Source organism: Herpailurus yagouaroundi, unplaced genomic scaffold (assembly GCF_014898765.1).
Source record: "Herpailurus yagouaroundi ecotype Mexico unplaced genomic scaffold, PumYag 161, whole genome shotgun sequence".
Classification (NCBI taxonomy): Eukaryota; Metazoa; Chordata; class Mammalia; order Carnivora; family Felidae; genus Herpailurus; species Herpailurus yagouaroundi.
Genome location: NW_024412402.1, coordinates 681,908 through 703,856, shown reverse-complemented (window position 1 = coordinate 703,856; position 21,949 = coordinate 681,908). Strand labels below are relative to the sequence as shown.

General features: G+C 39.2%; 1 protein-coding gene across 14 annotated transcripts in view; it reads left to right on the top strand.

The window, feature by feature from the left end:
• Positions 1 to 21,949, top strand: part of ALKBH8 (alkB homolog 8, tRNA methyltransferase) — a 77,506-nt gene that overhangs the window by 35,203 nt on the left and 20,354 nt on the right. For all 14 annotated transcript variants that reach the window (XM_040482865.1, XM_040482864.1, XM_040482862.1 and 11 more), the window contains one exon: positions 16,769 to 16,875. In XM_040482865.1, coding sequence (XP_040338799.1) covers positions 16,769 to 16,875 — 107 coding nt within the window. The remainder of the gene's footprint in view (positions 1 to 16,768; positions 16,876 to 21,949) is intronic.

The window sequence follows — 21,949 nt, the reverse complement described above, 5'->3', positions numbered from 1 at the left end:
TAAGAGATTTTTTCCTGCTTTTTCCTCGAGGATTTTGATGGCTTTCCGTCTTCTTTTTTTTTTTTTTAATATTTAATGTTTATTTATTATTGACAAAGAGAGACAGAGCATGAGCATGGTATAAGAAAGTGGTCCGGGTTCATTCTTCTGCATGTTGCTGTCCAGTTTTCCCAGCACCACTTGCTGAAGAGACTGTCTTTATTCCATTGAATATTCTTTCCTGCTTTGTCAAAGATTAGTTGGCCATACAGTCGTGGGTCCCTTTCTGGGCTCTCTATTCTGTTCCGTTGATCTGAGTGTCTGTTCTTGTGCCAGTACCATACTGTCTTGCTGATTACGGCTTTGTAGTATAGCTTGAAGTCTGGGATTGTGATGCTTCCTGCTTTGGTTTTGTTTTTCAAGATCGCTTTGGCTCTTTGGGGTCTTTTCTGGTTCCATACAAATTTTAGGATTGTTTGTTCTAGCTCTGTGAAGAATGCTGGTGTTATTTTGATAGGGATTGCATTAAATGTGTAGATTGCTTTGGGTAGTATTGCCATTTTAACAATATTTGTTCTTCCTGTCCAGGAGCATGGAATCTTTTTCCATTTTTTGGTGTCTTCTTCAATTTCTTTCATAAGCTTTCTATAGTTTTCACTGTATAGATTTTTCACCTCTCTGGTTAGATTTATTCCTAGGTATTTTATGGGTTTTTTGTGCAACTGTAAGTGGAATCGATTCCTTAATTTCTCTTTCTGTTGCTTCATTGTTCGTGTATAGGAATGCAGCCGATTTCTTTGCATTGATTTTATACCCTGCCACTTTGCTGAATTCATGAATCAGTTCTAGCAGTTTTTTGGTGGAATCTTTTGGGTTTTCCATATAGAGTATCACGTCATCTGCGAAGAGTGAAAGTTTGTCCTCCTCCTGGTCGATTTGGATGCCTTTTATTTCTTTGTGTTGTCTGATTGCAGAGGCTAAGACTTCCAATACTATGTTGAATAACAGTGGCGAGAGTGGACATCCCTGTCTTGTTCCTGACCTTAGGGGGAAGCTCTCGGTTTTTCCCCATTGAGGATGATATTAGTGTTGGGTCGTTCATATATGGCTTTTATGATCTTGAGGTATGATCCTTCTATCCCTACTTTCTTGAGGGTTTTTATTTTTATTTATTTATTAAAAAAACATTTTTAATGCTTTTTATTTATTTTTTAATAAATTTTTAATTTATTAAAATTTTTAATAAATTTTTTAATTATTTTATTTATTTATTTATTTATTTATTACAGAGAGAGACAGAGCATGAGCAGGGGAGGGGCTGAGAGAGGGAGACACAGAATCCGAAGCAGGCTCCAGGCTTCGAGCTGTCAGCACAGAGCCCGACGCGGGGCTTGAACTCACAAACTGTGAGATCATGACCTGAGCTGAAGTCGGACGCTTAACTGACTGAGCCACCCAGGCACCCCTCTTGAGGGTTTTTATCAAGAAAGGATACTGTATTTTGTCAAATGCTTCCTGTGCATCTATTGAGAGGATCATATGGTTCTTGTCCTTTTATTGATGTGATGCATCATGTTAATTGTTTTGCAGATATTGAACCAGCCCTGCATCCCAGGTATAAATCCCACTTGGTCGTGGTGAATATTTTTTTTAATGTATTGTTGGATCCCGTTGACTAATACCTTGTTGAGGATTTTTGCATCCGTGTTCATCAGGGAAATTGGTCTATAGTTCTCCTTTTTAGTCTGGTTTTGGAATCAAGGTAAGGCTGGCTTCATAGAAAGAGTTTGGAAGTTTTCCTTCCATTTCTATTTTTTGGGACAGCTTCAAGAGAATAGGTGTTAACTCTTCCTTAAATGTTTGGTAGAATTCCCCTGGAAAGCCATCTAGCCCTGGACTCTTGTTTTTTGGCAGATTTTTGATTATTAATTCGATTTCCTTACTGGTTATGGGTCTGTTCAAGTTTTCTTTTTCTTCCTGCTTCAGTTTTGGTAGTATATATGTTTCTAGGAATTTGTCCATTTATTTCAGATTACCCATTTTATTGGCATACAATTGCTCATAATATTCTTTAAAAAAATTTTTTTTAATGTTCATTTATTTTTGACACAGAGAGAGACACACAGCATGAGCGCGGGAGGGGCAGAGAGAGAGGGAGACACAGAATCCGAAGCAGGCTCCAGGCTCTGTGCTATCAGCACAAAGCCTGATGTGGGGCTTGAACCCACAAACAGTGAGATCATAACCTGAACGGCATTTGGACACTTAACCGACTGAGCCGCCCAGGTGCCCCGATAATATTCTCTTATTATTGTTTTTATTTCTGTTTTTTTGGTTGTGATCTCTCCTCTTTCATTCTTGATTTTATTTATTTGGGTCCTTTCCTTTTTCTTCTTGATCAAACTGGCTAGTGGTTTATCAGTTTTGTTAATTCTTTCAAAGAACCAGCTTCTCATTTCATTGATATGTTCTACTGTTTTTTTGGTTTCGATAGCATTAATTTCTGCTCTAATCTTTATTATTACCTGTATTCTGCCTGTTTTGGGTTTTATTTGCTGTTCTTTTTCCAGCTCCTTAAGGCGTAAGATTAGGTTGTATATCTGAGATCTTTCTTCCTTCTTTAGGAAGGCCTGGATTGCTATATACTTTCCTCTTATGACTGCCTTTGCTGAGTCCCAGAGGTTTTGGGTTGTGGTGTTATCATTTTCATTGACTTCCATATACTTTTTAACTTTCCTCTTTAACTGCTTGGTTAGTCCATTCATTCTTTTTTTTTTTTTTTTTTTTTTCAACGTTTATTTATTTTTTGGGGGACAGAGAGAGACAGAGCATGAATGGGGGAGGGGCAGAGAGAGAGGGAGACACAGAATCGGAAACAGGCTCCAGGCTCTGAGCCATCAGCCCAGAGCCTGACGCGGGGCTCAAACTCACGGACCGTGAGATCGTGACCTGGCTGAAGTCGGACGCTTAACCGACTGCGCCACCCAGGCGCCCCAGTCCATTTATTCTTTAGTAGGATGTTCTTCCGTCTCCAAGTATTTGTTACCTTTCCAAATTTTTTCTTGTGGTTGATTTCTTGTTTCATAGCGTTGTGGTCTGAAAATATGCACAGTATGATCTTGATCTTTTTGTACTTACTTAGGGCTGATTTGTGTCCCAGTACATGGCCTATTCTGGAGAATGTTTCATGTGCACTGGAGAAGAATGTATATTCTGCTGCTTTAGGATGAAATGTTCTGAATATATCTGTTAAGTCCATCTGGTCCAGTGTGTCATTCAAAGCCATTGTTTCCTTGTTGGTTTTTTGATTAGATGATCTGTCCATTGCAGTGAGTGGGGTGTTGAAGTCTCCTACTGTGATGGTATTACTATCGATGAGTTCCTTGATGTTTGTGATTCATTGATTTATATATTTGGGTGCTCTCACATTTGGCACATAAATGTTTACAATTGTCAGGTCTTCTTGGTCTATAGACCCCTTGATTATGATATAATGCCCTTCTGCATCCCTTGATACAGTCTTTATTTTAAAGTCCAGCTTGTCTGATATAAGTATGGCTACTCCGGCTTTCTTTTGTTGACCATTAGCATGATAGATGGTTCTCCATCCCCTTATTTTCAATCTGAAGGTGTCTTTAGGTGTAAAGTGGGTCTCTTGTGAACAGCATATAGATGGATCTTGTTCTTTTAACCATTCTGTTACCCTATGTCTTTTGATTGGAGCATTGAGTCCATTGACGTTTAGAGTGAATACTGAAAGATATGAATTTATTGCCATTATGATGCTTGTAGAGTTGGAGTTTCTGGTGGTGGTCTCTGGTCCTTTCTAATCTTTTGTTGCTTTTGGTATTTATTTATATATATATGTATATATATATACATATATATATACATATATATTTTTTTTTTCATCTTTTCTCTCTCAGAGAGTCCCCCTTAAAATTTCTTGCAGGACTGGTTTAGTGGTCACAAACTCCTTTAATTTTTGTTTGTCTGGGAAACTTTTTATCTCTCCTTCTGTTTTGAATGAGAGCCTTGCTGGATAAAGAATTCTTGGCTGCATATTTTTCTGATTCAGCACACCGAATATATCCCTCCACTCCTTTCTGGCCTGCCACGTTTCTGTGGATAGGTCTGCTGCAAACCTGATCTGTCTTCTCTTGTATGTTAGGGACATTTTTCCGTTGCTGCCTTCAGGATTCTCTCCTTGCCTGAGTATTTTGTGAGTTTGACTATGATCTGCCTTGTTGATGGTCAGTGTTTGTTGAATCTAATGGGAGTCCTGGATTTTGATGTCTGTGTCTTTCCCCAGGTTAGGAAAGTTTTCTGCTATGATTTGCTCACATAACCCTTCTACCCCTATTTCTCTCTCTTCCTCTTCTGGGACCCCTATGATTCTGATGTTCCTTTTTAAGGAGTCACTGATTTCTCTAATTCTTAAATTGTGCTCTTTTGCCTTAATCTCCCTCTTTTTTCCTGCTTCATTATTCTCTATAAATTTTGTCCTCTATATCACTGATTCTCTGTTCTGCCTTGTCCATCCGTGCTGCCGCTGCATCCAACCGTGATTGCAGCTCAGTTATAGCATTTTTAATTTCATTCTGGCTATTTTTTCTTCTTTTATCTCTGCAGAGAGGGATTCTAATCTATTTTTGACTCCAGCTAGTATTCTTATTATCGTGATTCTAAATTCTGGTTCAGACATCTTGCTTATATCTGTGTTGGTTAAATCCTTGGCTGTCGTTTCTTTGTGCTCTTTCTTTTGGGGTGAATTCTTTCGTTTTGTCATTTTGAATGGAGAAAAGGAATTAATGAGCGAGAAAAATTGAAATTAACAAATTAAAATTAAAAAAATACTTAGATTAAAAATTAAAAACTCACACATAGACAAAAATCGAATAGATGATGCTAGATCCTAGGTGTGTTTTGGTCTGGGTGTTGAAAGTGGTTTGACAGATTAGAGAAAAAAAGGGGGGTGGGAGAGAAAAAAAAAAGGATATCATTTGAGAATTTGAAAAGATGAATACACCGAAGTAGACTAAAACAAGATGATGGGGGTAAAATAGAATTTGAAAAAACATACACAAAAGTAAAGAATATAGTAGAAAAAAAATTAAAGAAAAATATTTTTAATAAAAATTAAAAATAAATATGAATTTTTTTGTTTTCTGCATTTAAGAAAAAAGAAAAGAAACAAAAAAGAAAAAACATAAAGAAAAAGAAAAGAAATTGTTTGAAAATTTGAAAAAGTGAATACGGTGTAGTAGACTAAAATTAAATGATGGAAGTAAAGTAGAATTTGAAAAAATTTACACAAAAGAAAAAATATAGTAATGAAAATTAAATAAGAATATTTTTAATAGAAATTGAAAGTATAAATGAAGTTTTTCTCTTCATTCAAGAAAAAAAAGAAACAATAAAGAAAAAGAAAGGAAAAAAGGAAATTGTTTGAAAATTTGAAAAGGTGAATACACTGAAGTAGACTAAAATAAAACGATGGAAGTAAAGTAGAATTTGAAAAAATTTACACAAAAGAAAAAATATAGTAATAAAAATTAAAGACATATTTTTAATGAAAATTGAAAATAAAAACGAATTTTTTCTCTTTCTGTATTCAAGGAAAAGAAAAGATTTGTAAAAGAGAAAAAGGAAGGGGCGCCTGGGTGGTGCAGTCGGTTAAGCGTCCGACTTCAGCCAGGTCACGATCTCGCGGTCCGTGAGTTCGAGCCCCGCGTCGGGCTCTGGGCTGATGGCTCGGAGCCTGGAGCCTGTTTCCGATTCTGTGTCTCCCTCTCTCTCTGCCCCTCCCCCATTCATGCTCTGTCTCTCTCTGTCCCAAAAATAAATAAATGTTGAAAAAAAAAATTTAAAAAAGAGAAAAAGGAAAAAGAAAGAAAATTGAATAGATGAACCTGCTAACAGATTGAAGTAGGACTGAAATTGCTTCGTTTTCCCCTAGAAGTCAGTCTGTGTAGCTCTTTAGAGTCCGTAAATTAAGCCAGCAGTGAGGTTTGTGTTCTTGAAGAGCGAAGCTGTCCCAGTTGGGCGGGACTCGGTGTAACAGCTCCACTCTCCACTAGATGGTGCTGCTAGCCTACTGGGATGGATTGTTGCGGCGCTCATAGGTGCATATTCACTTGCTCGGGAGCGGTGAAAATGGTGCCACCCAGCTACCCAGCGTGTTCTCCTGGATAGGCAATTGCGCACCGTCGTCTGCCTTCAGCTCTCGTCCACTCCCCGCTTCTTTACTCTCTCTGACCAGACCCCAGGCAGTACCTCTCTCCCAAGCCTTGTCTCAGATGCGGCTGTTTTTCCCGGCCCCTTACTTCCAAGGTCTGCGGCCTTGACCCATTCCTCCCCTCTGCAGGAGGGTTTCACCAAGCAATGGCCAAATACAGGCTGTACCCAGGTACGCCCGCTGGACCCTCTTGTTGCCGGTGCCCCGAGACTGCAGCCAGATGCCAGCCTGCCCCGGAAAAAGTTCGTGAGATATAGCGTAGCAGCAGCGTCTCAGGGATTATGGAAAATCGCAACCGAAATCTGGCACTAGGCTGTACCCTTAACGACCTTGTCCCAGCACCAGCAAATGTGGCCACCTTCCGGGGTCTGCTGGGACCAGGTGGCTTCAAGAGTCTCTACCAAATGTCCTTCCAGCATTGGAACTGCTTTTCCCTGTGTGGCCTGAGAACCTCCCAGACCCCACTCTGTTCCTGGGGATTTACCCTTCCCACCAGAGCACCGCCAGGTATCGAGCTGTGGAGTTGCAGCCTTTGCGCTCCCCTTGTTTACAGTCTTAATGGAATTTAAACCCTCTCCTTTCTCCTTTCTCCCTTTTTAGTTTAGTTCCTGCGGGTGTTTCCAATTTTCTACTTTCTCTCCAACTGCTTTTGGGGAGGGGTGCTTTTCCTGTATTCTGCCCCCCTCCCCAGTCTCTGTCCTCTCTCTGCCCACAAAAGCAGTTCCCTACATTTTGCGGCTTCTCACTCCCCAAGTTCAGCTCTCTGTGCCATGTACCTGCTGAATTCTGTGGTTCAGGTTGTGTGCATTGTTGTGTTAATTCTCCAGTTTTCTAGGTGTGTAGGATGGTTTAGTGTTGGTCTGTCCATTTCATGGACACAAGACACACTAAAAGCTTCCATGCTGTTACGCCATCTTGGCTCCTTCCTTAAAAGAGCTTTTATTGATGTGAACACCATTTTCACAAGCAATTTGGGAGATAGAAAAACATTTCCAGCCTTGACTACCCCGTCCCCACCTCAGATTTTCGATGTGAATATCCAGCTCTCTAAAAGATGTTTTCTTTTTTCTAAATATGAACTTGTTATCTTTGTCTTTAGCCATTTTCCACCCACTGATATTCTCCCATACAAAACAAAACAGACTTTGTCTCTTCCTCAGTTCCCTGCTCTGTTTAATTTCCTCCAGTCGATCAGTGTAGAACCTGGGAAGCATTCTTGACGTACATTTTTAAAATTGTGAATTTTGCTTTCAAGTACTATTTTCACTGCACCCCACAATATTTTCTTCCAAGAACAGCTCCTACGTGTAATTGTCAATAGCTGCACATGTTAAAATAAACACTCATGAAAGCTTCACCACTCTCAAGATAATGAATATATCCATCATCCCCAAGAGTTTCCTTGTGTCCTCCTGTTCCTTAATATCTTAGATTACATAGTATTTTCCAGAGTTTTTATACAGCAGTCATGCAGTATGTACTCTTTCCTGTATGGTTTCTTTTACTCATCACAATTATTTGAGATTCATTCAGAGTTGAAGCTTAATTGGAATCTTTACTTTTTTGCTGAATAGTATAAGAACTTCAGAACACTTTAACTCTGAGACTCCCTTATAATTTACATACTGTTATTACTGTGCAGTTGAATTCTCTTCATTTTTTTTTTAGCTACTTCCCTGATTTATACCATTAGTGATCATTTAGACATACTTACACCATTTTCTTTTCTCTTCATTCCTTGATCTCAGACCTCCCATCTGGGATCATTTTCCTTTTCCACAATGTACAACCTTTAAATTTTCTTGAGTCCAGGTGCACTGCTGGCTGCTCCTGTTATTCTGTCTGCAGGTGTCTTCACCTCACCTTCATCCTTCAGGCTATTTTCACTGGGTATAGAATTTGAGGTTGGCAGTTTCTATAGTGCGTGCAAGACTTCATTGACTTCCTTGTGGCTCACATTATCACTCCCATGACCTTTGTTTATTTCTCTGGCTTCTTTTCAGATTTTCTTCTTTCTCTTGTGTTTCCTGTACTTTTATTTTGATGTGCCTGATTATTCTCTTTATTTTTATGGGTTTATTTATTCTTGGGACTTATTGGGTTTCTTGAACCTGTGGATTTTTTACTCCCCACCAATTTTGGAAAACTCTGAGCCATTATCCCTATAGATTTTTGCCTCTGTTCTGTTCTCTGTCCATCTGCCTGTTTTCTATAGACTTTATTTTGCTTGCCCTCTCTTCTGTGTTTAGTGTATTTTGTTAGAGACAGTTTTCTTCTGTCACTAATTCTTTTTTTCAACCATGTCTGATTGCTGTTAAACTCATTCATCAGTGGCCTAGTTTCAGTCATGGTATTTGTCAGTTTCAGAGTATCTACTTGGTTTTTCTTCAAATTTACAGTGTCTTTAAAAAAAATCATTTCCAGGGGCGCCTGGGTGGCGCAGTCGGTTAAGCATCCGACTTCAGCCAGGTCACGATCTCGCGGTCTGTGAGTTCGAGCCCCGCGTCAGGCTCTGGGCTGATGGCTCGGAGCCTGGACCCTGTTTCAGATTCTGTGTCTCCCTCTCTCTCTGCCCCTCCCCCGTTCATGCTCTGTCTCTCTCTGTCCCAAAAATAAATAAATAAACGTTGAAAAAAAATTAAAAAAAAAATCATTTCCAGTTCTCTGCTGAAATTTTCAGGTTTAGCATTTATATCTGTAAACTTGGTAAGAATTTTTGTTTTATAGCCTGTTTCTGATATTTATATATTTGAGGTCCCTGTGGTTCATTTATGTTCTTTAGAGATATCTAGAGATGTTTCTCTAGACTATCTAGACTATCTTTTTCCAGAGCAGGTACTGTGGTTTATTCTGATTCAGAATGTCTGAGATGAAGGCCAGATCTCTATATTTATAGAAGGCTTACAGACAATTATGATATTTAGCTAGAATTCTGAGTCGTTGAGTTAGAAAATGTTAAAATGGTAAATCTGTACAATATCAACTTCAAAGGCAGTAGGATTTCATATTAATCTTTCACAGAAAATAAATAGAAATGAGGTAAGATAGGCACCCAATGGCAGTTGTAATCATCATTCAATCAAATGTTCCAGTGCAGTGCTAGAAACTGAAAAAGTTAAAGTCTGTGTGTCTTGTGTCCAGATCCTTACGTTTTCACACAGGGAATGGGTTCATCATTGGACAAGTCAGGAGAGTTGGGTTGTAGCTCATCCCTACTGGTAACTCTTAATGGACCATGGAGAAGTCACCTCCTTTGTGTGCTCTCTGTCACAGATTGAAGTTGGCATATAATTTTTGAATTTTAATTGTATAGAATTGAGAAGAATTCAACAATAACGGCAGCTACTGTTGCTACCACCCCTATGCCGACACTGACGTAACATAATCATCGCACCAGCAGTGAGTTGTTGTTTTAGTGTATATTTCATAGTTTTGGGGTTTTTTGTTTTGTAATCGAGATGTAATTGACATATAACATTGTATTAGTTTTGGGAGCACAACATAATGACTTGGCATATGTGTATATTGCGGAATGATCAGCACAGTAAATCTAGTGAGTCCCAGTAACTCTGGTGAGCATCTATCCCTGCATATGATTACAGTGTTTTCCCCTTGTGATGAGAGCTTTTAAAATCTCTCAGCAACTTTCGTATATACACCACCGTATTACTATTAGTCATCATACTGTATCTTATCTCCCCACGATTTACTAGTTCTATAACTGGAAGTTTGTTTACCCATTTCACCCACTCTGCACTCCCTGCCTTTGGCAACCACCAATCTGTTCTCTATCTGTGAGTTTGGTGTTTTAATTTTTTTATATTCTACATATTAAGTGAGCTCATATGGCATGTCTTTGTCTGACTTATTTTACTCAGCATAATGCCCTCCTGGTCCAAGTGCATTCGTGTTGTCACACATGGCAGGATTTCTTTCTTTTTAATGGCTGAATAATATTCCATTGTGTATAAATATCACACCTTCTTTATCCATTCATCTTTTGATGGACACTTAGATTGTTTCCATGTCTTGACTGTTGTATATAATACTGCTGTGGACATGGGGGTGCAGATATCTTTTTGAGTCAGTGCTTTCATTTCTTTTGGGTAAATACCCAGAAGTGGAATTGCTGGATCAGAGAGTAATTCTAGTTTTAGCTTTTTGAGGAACCTCCACACTGTTTTTCACAGTGGCTGCACCAGTTTGCATTCCCAGCAGCGCACAAGGGTTCTCTTTTCTCCACGTCTTTAACTCTTTAATACTTGTTTGGCTTTCCTTCCTTCCTTCCTCCCCTCCCCTTCCCTTCTCTTCCCTTATTTTTTCCTTTCTTTCTTCCTTCCTTTCTTTCCCTTCCTTCTTTCCATTTTCCCTTCCCTCCCTTCCCCTCCCCTTATTTTTTTCTTCCTTATTTCCTTCCTTCCTTCCTTCCTTCCTTCCTTCCTTCCTTCCTTCCTTCCTTCTTCCCTTCTTCCCTTCCCTTCCCTTCCCTTCCCTTCCCTTCCCTTCCCTTCCCTTTCCCTTTCCCTTTCCCTTCCCTTTCCCTTCCCTTTCCCTTCCCTTTCCCTTCCCTTTCCTTTCCTTTCCTTCCCTCTAAGAGATGTGAAGTAGTACCTCATGATGGTACCTGTGGAAGCTATTCTAATAAGTGGGTTTGCTTCATGAGAAGTAAGCTAGGGCCTCAGGAGTAGATATACTCGTGACTACTATTGTTCTTTTTGCTTTAGCTGTCTCATTGTGGTTATCTGTGTATGTGAATCTGTTGACTTATTTTGCCTAAGGAGGAAAGCTCAGGAAAGAATTAAATGGAATTTTGGAAGCTTTCTGTCCATAAATGTAAGGTACATCACCCTATTCTTTTCAAATAAATTGTTGATGGTGAATTTATTCATTCATTTATTCATTCAAAAATATTTGTTGAGTGTAATCTACTAGACAGAATGTAACAAGCATAAAATATCAAATAATTTTTAAAAAAATTTTTAATGTTTATTTTTGAGAGAGAGAGGCAGAGCATGAGTGGGGAGGGGCAGAGAGAGGGAGAAACAGAGAGAGGGAGAGAACTCAAAGCAGGCTCCAGGCTGTGAGCTGTCAGCACAGAGCCCGACGTGGGACTTGAACCCATGAACCGTGAGATCATGACCTGAGCGGACGTCGGATGCTTAACCGACTGAGCCACCCAGGTGCCCCCAAATAATGTTTTTTAAAGCTAAAATGTTTCATTACCTTTGGAGTTTTGTCATATATAAAGCAAAACTTAATTTTACTGAAGTGGTTTGTGATTGTCTCTTGTTTTTGGATTTCGACTTTGGGGGATGTGGATTTTCACTTTACAGTTCCTGCAAAGGAATGAAGCCTCCGTGTGGTAAATGAAAGCTGATAGCAAGTGGTCCCAGTGCAAACAGGTGAGCATGAATATATTACAGACATTTAAGCTAAGCATTTATAATATTCAGTGGTGGCTACAGTGTGTCCAATTCAGCATCTTTTCTTTTTCCAGTGTATTCTTCCGTTGTGCAGTGTTTACTTTGCTCTCTTTTGTGCCTTTTGCAAATGTATTTAGACCATTTAAACTAAAAAATGCTTCCACTTTTGTTTTATATTCTACTTGAGCTCAGCCAGACAAAACGGTTCAAAATCATGTGTATTTGGGGAAGATGTAGAGATGCCAGCCTCTATTCTTTCAGCAGTGGAGACCTAGTTTGGGAAGACAGAGTTGTATTCGAAAGGTGGAATTTGCTGACATACGCTCTAGAGTTGTTTGTGATGTTTTCTTCTGAAATTTTTGCCTGATTTTGCTTGTTTCACACATCCGCTACTGTAGGCAGGTTCCCAGGTATGGATCCTAAATGCAGACGTAGTATCTGACCAGCGGGGAAAGTTTTCACACCAGAAGCTCAGATGATGCTCTGCTTCTCGCATCCTCTCTCAGAGGCAGTGGGGAACGAGGGCATTTGGGCCACAGCGGTAGTTCTCTCCTGCACGTACTTCTTGAAGGACCACTTTGCTGTGCCACAAAGTACCATCTCATCTATATGTTCTAATGCGCAACTTTGCCCCTCATGACAAGAATATTGAGGCCTGGACATTACAAAATTGCTTCTGACTGTGCAACAAGGGAGTAGAGTTTGTTTTCTTTCAGCGATTTTCAAATGGGAGACCGTGGGTCTAGTATGTTCAGGGTGTGTGGCTGCCACAGTTTCTTTCCTTTGAGTTTCACCAGACTTGGTAATCTTGACTTCTCAGCTTGCAAGAAATTTAGCAAATTTCAAGGCTCCTGCTTTTGTTGTTGTTTGGAAACTTATCTTGCCAATAGGAGTCCAGGAAGGGAAATAGGTTTGTTTTGGTCTTTGATTTTAACTTGCCTTAAAGGATGAAAACTAAGCAGACTTATATGGCGTGGGTAAGAGATTGAAAGGTCATTGACATCAGCCAGTGTTCTCCAAGTGTCCCAGACAAAATTCCTATTAGTTCCTCTGCCCTGGAATAATATGGCGTATCAGCAGGCTTTTCTTCCAGCTACTTTTCAGTTTAGCAAAGTACACATTTAGGGGCGTCATTTTTTGTAGAGAGACAAAAAACTATTATTTGTTTTGCTAAAAATGTTCTAAGTTCCTCTTCTCCCCCACAATGGACTATATATCTCATGATACACTGGGATTCTGTATTTGTGGTCCAAGGAAAGTATGTAAGCAGACATTTTTGACATGACCTGTATTTCTTTGTAAATAGTTTATAGCTTCAGTCTTTGTAAATACTTTATAGCTTGTATATTTGCATTCGTTACTCTCTCCCTTTTTCCTTTTCTCCTTTCCCACTTGTCCAAATGTGGTAGGCATGGCCCTGATGAAACATGTAGAGTCACTCGTTTGCCATTTTTAAAAAATATTCATTTATTTATTTTTTAGAAAGATAGAGGTGGGGGTGAGATTGAGTGGGCAGACACATAGGGAAAGAGAATCCTCAGCAGGCTTCACGGTGTCATTTCAGAGCCCGATGTGGGGCTTGAACTCACAAACCATGAGATCTTGACCTCAGCTGAACCCAAGAGTCGGACGCTTCACCAGCTGAGCCTCCCAGGAGCCCCCTTGTTTGCCATTTAAAATAAGCAAATTCTTGCTTCATTTGAATCCAATGAAAACGTCAGTGCAATTACAGAAGATTTATATTTGGCAGGAAATGGGGAACAGGTGGACTTCTCTAGCTCCTGCTACATTCTCAGCTGTGGGATATTTTCTTCAGTCAAACATAGTGACTTCCACCCTATCAGTCTTCATCGTTCTCTGTGACTCACATGTCATGCTTTACATCATATTGTCTCTCGTGCATATGCCGTTCAGGGTTTCAGAATGTTCATGATCTCAACCCAATTTTCTAACCAGTAAGGATCCACATTAAGTTTGTCTTCTTTCTTGGAAATGCTCCCAGTAGCAATGTACTCTTCATTTTCCTGTTTAGCCGACACGGAGATCTATTTATTCATGTACTTTTCTGTCATGAGTCATCTTTCCTTGAGGATAGAGTGATGGCTGTGTCTGGGGTTTTCACTTCTAGTGTACTTTGAATGCGTAAAGGTTTTATAAGATCAGAAAGTCTAGGATTTTTTGTTTGCTTGCTTTGAACTGAACATTATTCTCCATCATGCCCCATGAGCTTGCTGGGACCTTGATCTTTATTGACTCTGCCATCTCGGAAAATAAGGAAAATAGGTAAAACCAAAAAGAATAATTGGAAAAAGCTCCTGTGGAGCAAAGCTGTCACATTGGCAGAATGATTCAGCAGTTGCAGGGAGCGTTATTGATTGTGAATCCTTTGTGAATTTTTTAAAAAGTTTTTTTCTTTTTTAGTCTTAACAAGCCTTGTTTAGTTAAGATACAGATACTTTAAATAAATATGATGATAATGACAGTCTTTTATGATAGACTGTTTTAAGAAAAATTTATTTTCTTTTAATTTTATAAATAAAAATTACTTTCTTAAATTAAAAAAAAAAACAAACTCTCACATTGTATACCTGTGAGGTAATAGAAAACAGGTATATTAGTCTGTGTCCCCAGTTCCTGGCACAGAACTCCAAAAACACTTATAAATTTCCTAAATAAGAAGAGTACTAGGAGCATTTTTTGTTCTAATATTTGGTAACTCACCCGGGTTCCTGACACAGACTTCCTAAGGCCTTTGGAATTCCCTGGGGGATGGCAGTGTCTTGTCCTAGTGAGATGACTCCTCGTGGGCTCCTGGATGGTGGCTGCTCACCAGAAAGACCAAGCCAAGGTCAGAAGCTTGGAATTTTCAGTCCCGTTCCCTGTTTTCCAGAGGCGAGAGGGGCTGGACATAGAGTTAGTAACTGGTCATGCCTACATGATGAGGCCTCCGTAAAAATCCCAATAGTCGGAGGGTCACAGAGCTTCCGGGCCGATGAACATGCAGAGGTGCTGGAAGAAGGGCACAGTAGAGAGGGTATGGAAGCTGTGTGCCCCTTCCCACACACACACGGCCCTGCACGTCTCTTCCATCTGGATGTTCATCTGGATCCTTTATAATATCATTTTATAATCAACTGGTAAACAGTGAACTGTTTTCCTGAGTTCTGTGAGCCTGTCTAGCAAACTAATAATGATTATCATCAAAAATAATAATAAGTATTATGTATATTCTAACCTAATTCCCGTAAAATTTGACTTATTTGGTAGTGTGTTTTTCTTCCTTGAAACTTGGCTTCTGTATTCAGGACAAATATTTCCCAAATAATTAGCATCAAGTTCATACTTGTTAGTTCTGATCATTTGTCTAAACTGAGATTTCCGAATTTTAAGATCATTACTCTCTGTTGATGGAAGGAAATGTGTTTGCATTTTACAAGTAAATAGGCACTGTAGATTTGTAACAAATGTTGAGTGTTAATTAGCCAGGAACTGTAACCTCTGGGCAGGCAAGGACATGTTTCTCACTTACCATTGTGGCCTTTGAAAGCTCACACAGTGAAAAATAAATATTCATCTAAGGAATAAATGGGAGTCTCGTCTCTCAGAATAGTTTCTTGTCAGCAGTTTTCATTTCCTTAAGCCACAAATGATTTTCTCTGATAAAAAAAAATTAATAAATCTGCTTGTCATTCTGTCCTCTACATGGACCTTAGTTTTTCTTCAGAAGATTGAAACCTTCATGTGTTGGTTTAAAAATGGGTCAGAGTGGGTTTTTCTCCCTTTCCCTCAACTTTTTAGTATGAAAATTTTCATATAGGAAAATAGAATGAATTGTATAGCAAATACCTATATATGTACCACCTAGATTCTCCAGTTTTTAACATTTTTGCTTTATCGAATAGTTGTCCATCTATCCATTCTTTTATCAGTCCATTGTCTTATGTATACATTTTGGAAAGTTGCAGGTATCATTATACTTCACCCTACAACTGAAGAATTCATCTGCAGTGTTTATAAATAGAATATTTTTAGAGCATGGTTTTTTGAAATTTCAAAAGTGATCATTTGGAACAGATAATTGTTAGAAAATGAAATTGTCAGTTCGCTTTATTTTCCCTATTTCCCAGGACAGATGCAAAAGGGAGAAAAGCACCTTGGGTCTTTATAAATCTTTGTAGTTTACGAGGAATTTTCATGTCTGTTGTCTACTTTGAACCGATGATAGTCGGTAACAGTTGTTATGCGAGGTACTGTACTAAAAGTTCACCTTTAACAAAGATGCTTTGCTAAGTTCCGTTCATCCTGCTGATACTTCGTTGTCATATTTATTTTCAAGTGGATTGAATTGTTCACTTAAAAATATTTTTTAGCCCCGTGGTGTGCCTTTTAAAGTCACCTTTGTCAGCTGCTGCTATGTTTAGACTGAACCCTTTGGCATTTGGGTTCCTGAGGACAAATAGTTTCCTGGTGTTGTATCTTAATAGGTTGTTATTCATAATAATATTTGAGCACAACTTAGAAAGAGTTACTGAAAATGTTCCTGTGTTCTTCACTTGTCTCCTATAAATTAGCCTTCAGTTGTTGGGGGGGGTGTTATTAATTATTAATATCCTGTGTATAATTATATTATAGAATTTTTATATTATGTGCCAGATAGTGTCTTTTATGTCCATTATATATTTAATTCATGTAACAGTCCTATAAGGACTGAGGCATGGAGGGGTTAACTGACTTGTCCTGGGTCATATAGCAAGTAAATGGAAGAGTCAGGATATGAATGTTTCAGCCCCCAGTCCTAGCATTTGACCACTGCCTTCGTGTTTTGCATTGTATGTATGGTCCTCAGACCACCTGCATCATAATTTCCTGGGGTGATTGTTAGAAATGCAGATTCCTGGGCCTCATCCTAGACCTGCTAAGTTTCAGCCTATGGATGAAGGGTGTTTTTTAGCTGTCCAGTTGATTTTTATGTGCACAGAAGTTTGAAGACCACCGTGCTATACTCTTCTGTAAGCATTATCATGTCTGAATCCCTGTTAACCTGGAAAGCCAGAATCAATTAATCATTCTTACCCTTGGAGTACATGACATTTTTGATTCATCTTTATGCTTTTGTCTTTCCTTCAAGGTTGTCATGGACTTTAAGCACCCAGACGGCATCACGGTGCCCGTTATGTTGCCTCGTCGGAGTTTGCTGGTGATGACCGGAGAATCTAGATACCTCTGGACGCATGGGTATGTGCTGAAGTGACCTTGATGACAGAATACCTCTTCCTTTGTGGCAGTTCTCATTCTCTCCTGCTTGAGCTGCTAGAACCAGGCCCCATGTCTGCACATTGAGGTGTCCAGGTTTAAATCCCCAGAGACACCTATGCCCCTTTTTTGGTAGATCTTACCCTTTTATTCTGATAAAAGTCAAGTTTAATGGAAAGTTGCTAGCATGGTATAATGAACTCCCCTCACCTTTCACCTAGATTTACCATTGGTGAACATTTTACCGTGTGTTTTATTTCTCTCGTACCTATTATCATTATTATTATTGTTATTGCTGAGTCATTCGAGAACAAGTTGCAGACATTATGATCCTTTACTCTTCCATGCCTCATTGCAGTTTTCCTAAGAGCAAGTGTATTTATTATATCAGGGGTTGGCAACCTATGGCTTGTTGGCCAGATTTAGCCCATAGCCTGTTCTGTGCAGCTCTTGAGCCAAGAATGGTTTTTACATTTTTATTTTTATTTTTTTTAAATTTAGGATTATTATGATTGTGATTATTATTTTGGTTTTTACATTTTTAAAGGGTTGTAAGAAACAAAAGCAACAGAGAATATGTCACAGAAACTGTACATGGCCCTCTATGCCTCAAATATTGGCTATTTGATCCTGTTACAGAAAAAGTTTGCCAAACCCTATGATAGAAGGCTGCTGTGCAACTCAAATTCAGAAAACTCAACATTGATAAAAATACTCTTAACACAGTCTTATACAAACCATCTACAGATTTTGCTGGTTGTACTTCATAGTTCAGTCCTGTCCAAGACTGCCAGTAGTTAAAGTAGCAAAACCAGATTTTACTCAAACTGTTGCAGTAGGAGAAAAGGGACCACAGTATAGAACTTGCCCGGATTCCAAATACAACAAGGAAAAGTCAGGATTGATAGGCAAGGAGCTGGGGTGGGGGTGGGGCAGTGTCAGTAGAGGGAAAATTACGAAGAGGAAACATCAGCGATGGGGCGAGAGCGGGAGGCCGGGGGTGGGGGCACTTCTGGCTAAATCCACATAGGATGCTTGCAGATCAGAGGTCACCTGGGGGTGCCAGTTGGGGAGTGAGGAATATGTTTGGTTATTGAGGACAATCAGATATCTAGAGTGGGCGATTCTGGTTAAACTGACTCAGCAGGATTCTTTCTAAAATTGGGCTCTTTCTAAAATTGGGCTCTGATCTGGGATCCGTCTGTGAGTTCACAGTGTCTTTCCCCTCTGATCTGGGACTCTGCCTATGACATGCTAACTTGTCAGTTCTCTTTAGTCTTCTTTAATTTGAAACAGTTCCTCAACTTCCCTGTGTTTCATAATTTTGGCATATTTAAGGGGCCAGTTGTTTTCTAGAATGTCCCTCACTTTGAGTTTGTTTAACTGAATCTAATCTCAAAGAAATGGGTTTATGCACTTTTGATAAGAATATATCTTTAGTCTTGAAAAGGGAGACATCATGCCATTAAAATTTACTTATATTCTACTTAAAATACTGCTGAGTTCTTCACTTACTAATAATGTCCTGCTTGAAGATTTTAACTGATTCATTTTTATAAGAATTCAAGGAAATGAACATGTAAATGAATTTGTAACCTGTCTTGAATGTGAACCATAAAAACGGATGGCCTGATTTTGTGCAGTGAGGCTTAAATTTACCTGATTTTCTTTTCATGGCCATCTAAAATATTTTCACTTACAGTAAATGAAAAAGGTGAGGTGATCCAATGGCTTCAAGTATTCCTAGAATTTTGAGAATATTCACATTTTCTTTTTTTTAGGTTTAAGCATTTTTACTGTTGGTAACATTTAAACTTAAGAGCAATGGTATTTCAGCAAATACAAAATGAAAAATGACTTTTCATAAGCCTGTGTTATAAACATATTTTAATCTATGCTGGGTGATGGTACAGATTAATTCTCCTAAACATCATTTTGATCACATTATTTTCTCATCCAAAGTATATTGTGCTGTTCGTTGTTAAGAGGAGTTATCTCTGCAAGATTGACCAGAGGGCAGTTATGTCTGCCCTAAAATGTTACTTACAGATTCTTAATTTGATCTAGTTCAGGTTTCCTATTCTAGTCACCATGCTCTTTACGGCAGATGGGCAGCACGTGGGTCAGATACAGTGGTCAGGCGTGTTCTCTTTGGCTGGGGTAGTGGTGGTTATGTGTGGTAGCATGTTAAAAAATAGTGTACGTAAGAAAATCAGGTGCTTTCACATAAAAATCTGAGTCTTCAGCGTCCTTTGAAAATTGGGAAATGTGAGGCGCCTGGGTGGCTCAGTCAGTTGGGCATCCAACTTCAGCTCAGGTCATGATCTCACAGTTCATGGGTTTGAGCCCAGCATCGGGCTCTGTGCTGACAGCTCGGAGCCTGGAGCCTGCTTTGGATTTCTGTGTCTCCCTCTCTCTGCCCCCACACATGCTTTGTCTCTCTCTGTCTCTCAAAAATGAATAAACATTAAAAAAAAAAAAAGAAAATTGGGAAATGTGACAACAATGGGCCCTAGCAGCCCTTGGCCGTGGTTTTATTAAGTCAGTGGCCTTCTTTAGATGAGGCGGACGTTCTCAAGTTCTCTGCAGTTCCTGCCTGGTTCTGTGGTTCCCCACACTGAGGCTGAGCATCACCTGTCACTTACCACTGTGCTTGCACTGTTGTGTTTATCTTGTGACAGAGTCACCTGAAAACTAAATAGATCTTGTCTGTGTTACAAGTAGAGAATGGAAAGCTAGAATGGGTGGAAGAGAAGACTTTGTTGTTTTGAAATGAAACGATTCCAATGTGTTTAACGGCAAAGGACGCGTTTCTTTCTATTATTGTTTTTAATGTTTATTTATTTTTGAGACAGACAGAGAACATGAACAGGGGAGGGTCAGAGAGAGAGGGAGACACAGAATCCGAAGCAGGCTCCAGGCTCTGAGCTGTCAGCACAGAGCCTGACGTGGGGCTCGAACTCACGGACTGTGAGATCCTGACCTGAGCTGAAGTCGGACGCTCAACCGACTGAGCCACCCAGGCGCCCCATCAAATGACACATTTCTAAACAAGCCCACCTGCTTCACTCCATGAGGGTATTTGACTGCCTGGGGAGGCCCTTATTTATACATTTCTTTGATTCTTCTTTTAAATTACTTTTGGAGCGTTTTGTTTGTGGTGGCCCTTGTGCTTAGAGTTTCACACAGTTTGCTGACTTAACTCATCCTGTCACAGTGGAAAGTTTGTTCCATGCTTTGTCCCATTTTTAAAGGAAATTGGAACATAAAGAGGTTATGGAACTTGTACAGAGTCATAGAACCATTAAGTGTCAGAGCCAAGATGAGAAGCCAGGCAGTCTGGCTTCAGGATCTGTGCCCTTAACCATGATGGTCCAGCTGGACTTGATTGCTCTCTTTCCTCCGAATTTATATGGTGCCCTCTGTACCCTCTAGCCTTTCCACTTGCGCCAGCCCTCAGTGCAGTAAGCTTCCTTTCCTTTGTTTTTACAGTAAAGCTCAACCTTGACTTCCTTTATGATTTATAAAACTTCTGGGTACATTAGCCTGAAATAATTTCTCCCTTAAACTCCTAGAGATTGTTTGATCCTTGAGATGTCTCTTCTATTGAACTATTATTTAAATCTAAAAAATGTTTTTATCTTTTTAAAGATTTTTTTCAACTAGATTATAATTTGAGTACAGAAGGAAAAAAAGGATGTTCAGTACTGTTTAAAGAATTCATTCTTTAAAAAAAATTTTTTTTAAATGTTTATTTATTTTTGAGAGAGGGACAGACAGAATGTAAGCAGGAGAGAGCCAGAGAGGAGGAAAACACAGAATCTGAAGCAGGCTTCAGGCTCTGAGCTGTCAGCACAGAGTCTGATGCGGGGCTTGAGCCTGTGAACGGCAAGATCATGACCTGAGCCGAAGTCAGATGCTTAACTGACTGAGCCACCCAAAAGCCCCAAGAATTCATTATTCTTAACCTATGGATTACCCATTGCGGAAAATCTCAGAAAAGCAGTTAAGTATTGCTTGGCCTTTGTCTAAGCTTTAATTGTAGGCAAGTGAAGTAATTGACTTAAAAGAGCCATAACTGGATAGAACTGGAGAGTGTTATGCTAAGTGAAATAAGTCACACAGAGAAAGACAGACACCATATGTTTTCACTCTTATGTGGATCCTGAGAAACTTAACAGGAGACCATGGGGGAGGGGAAGGGGAAAAAAAAGTTAGAGAAGGAGAGAGGCAAATCATAAGAGACTCTTTAAAACTGAGAATAAACTGAGGGTTGATGGGGGTAGAGGGGAGGGGAAAGTGGGTGATGGTCATTGAGGAGGGCACCTGTTGGGATGAGCACTGGTGTTGTATGGAAACCAATTTGACAATACATTTCATATTTAAAAAAAAAAAAAAAAAAAAAAGAAAAGAGCCATAACAGAGAAGTACTTAGTCCTCAGCAGAGAAATTTACTTGCTAATAAGAGTTTCAAGATACTCATTGTACTAAAATATCTTGACTGCATTTAATACCATAGCTTTAATCATTTTCAGCTATCAGGGTAACAATCATATAAAATCAGGCAATGATTGCTTGCTTTTGCTTCTAAAAAATTGCCTTCAGTGCAAGCTGTTTTCCAAGAGCCACTCTCCTAACTTGTTTTATGAGACCAGCATTACCCTGACACGAAAACATGTCAAGGACATTACAACAAAAGAAAATTACAGACCAATATCTGTCATAACAGAGATGAGAAAACATTCTTAAAAAATATTAGAAAATCCGATTGTATGAGATATATATATAAATACATCATGACCAAGAGAGTTTATCCCTGGATTGCAAGATTGGTTTAACATTTGGAAACCAAAACGTGTAATTCATGACATTAAAAGGACAAAGGAGAAAAAAAAATATTTAATCATGTTGATTGATACAGAAATTGTATTTGACAGAATTCAGCATCCATTCATGATAAAAACTTGGCAAACTAGGACAAGAAGGAAACATCTTCAGTCGGATAAAGGCTCTCTGTGAGGAACCCACAGCTAACATTTTATCGAATGGTGAAATA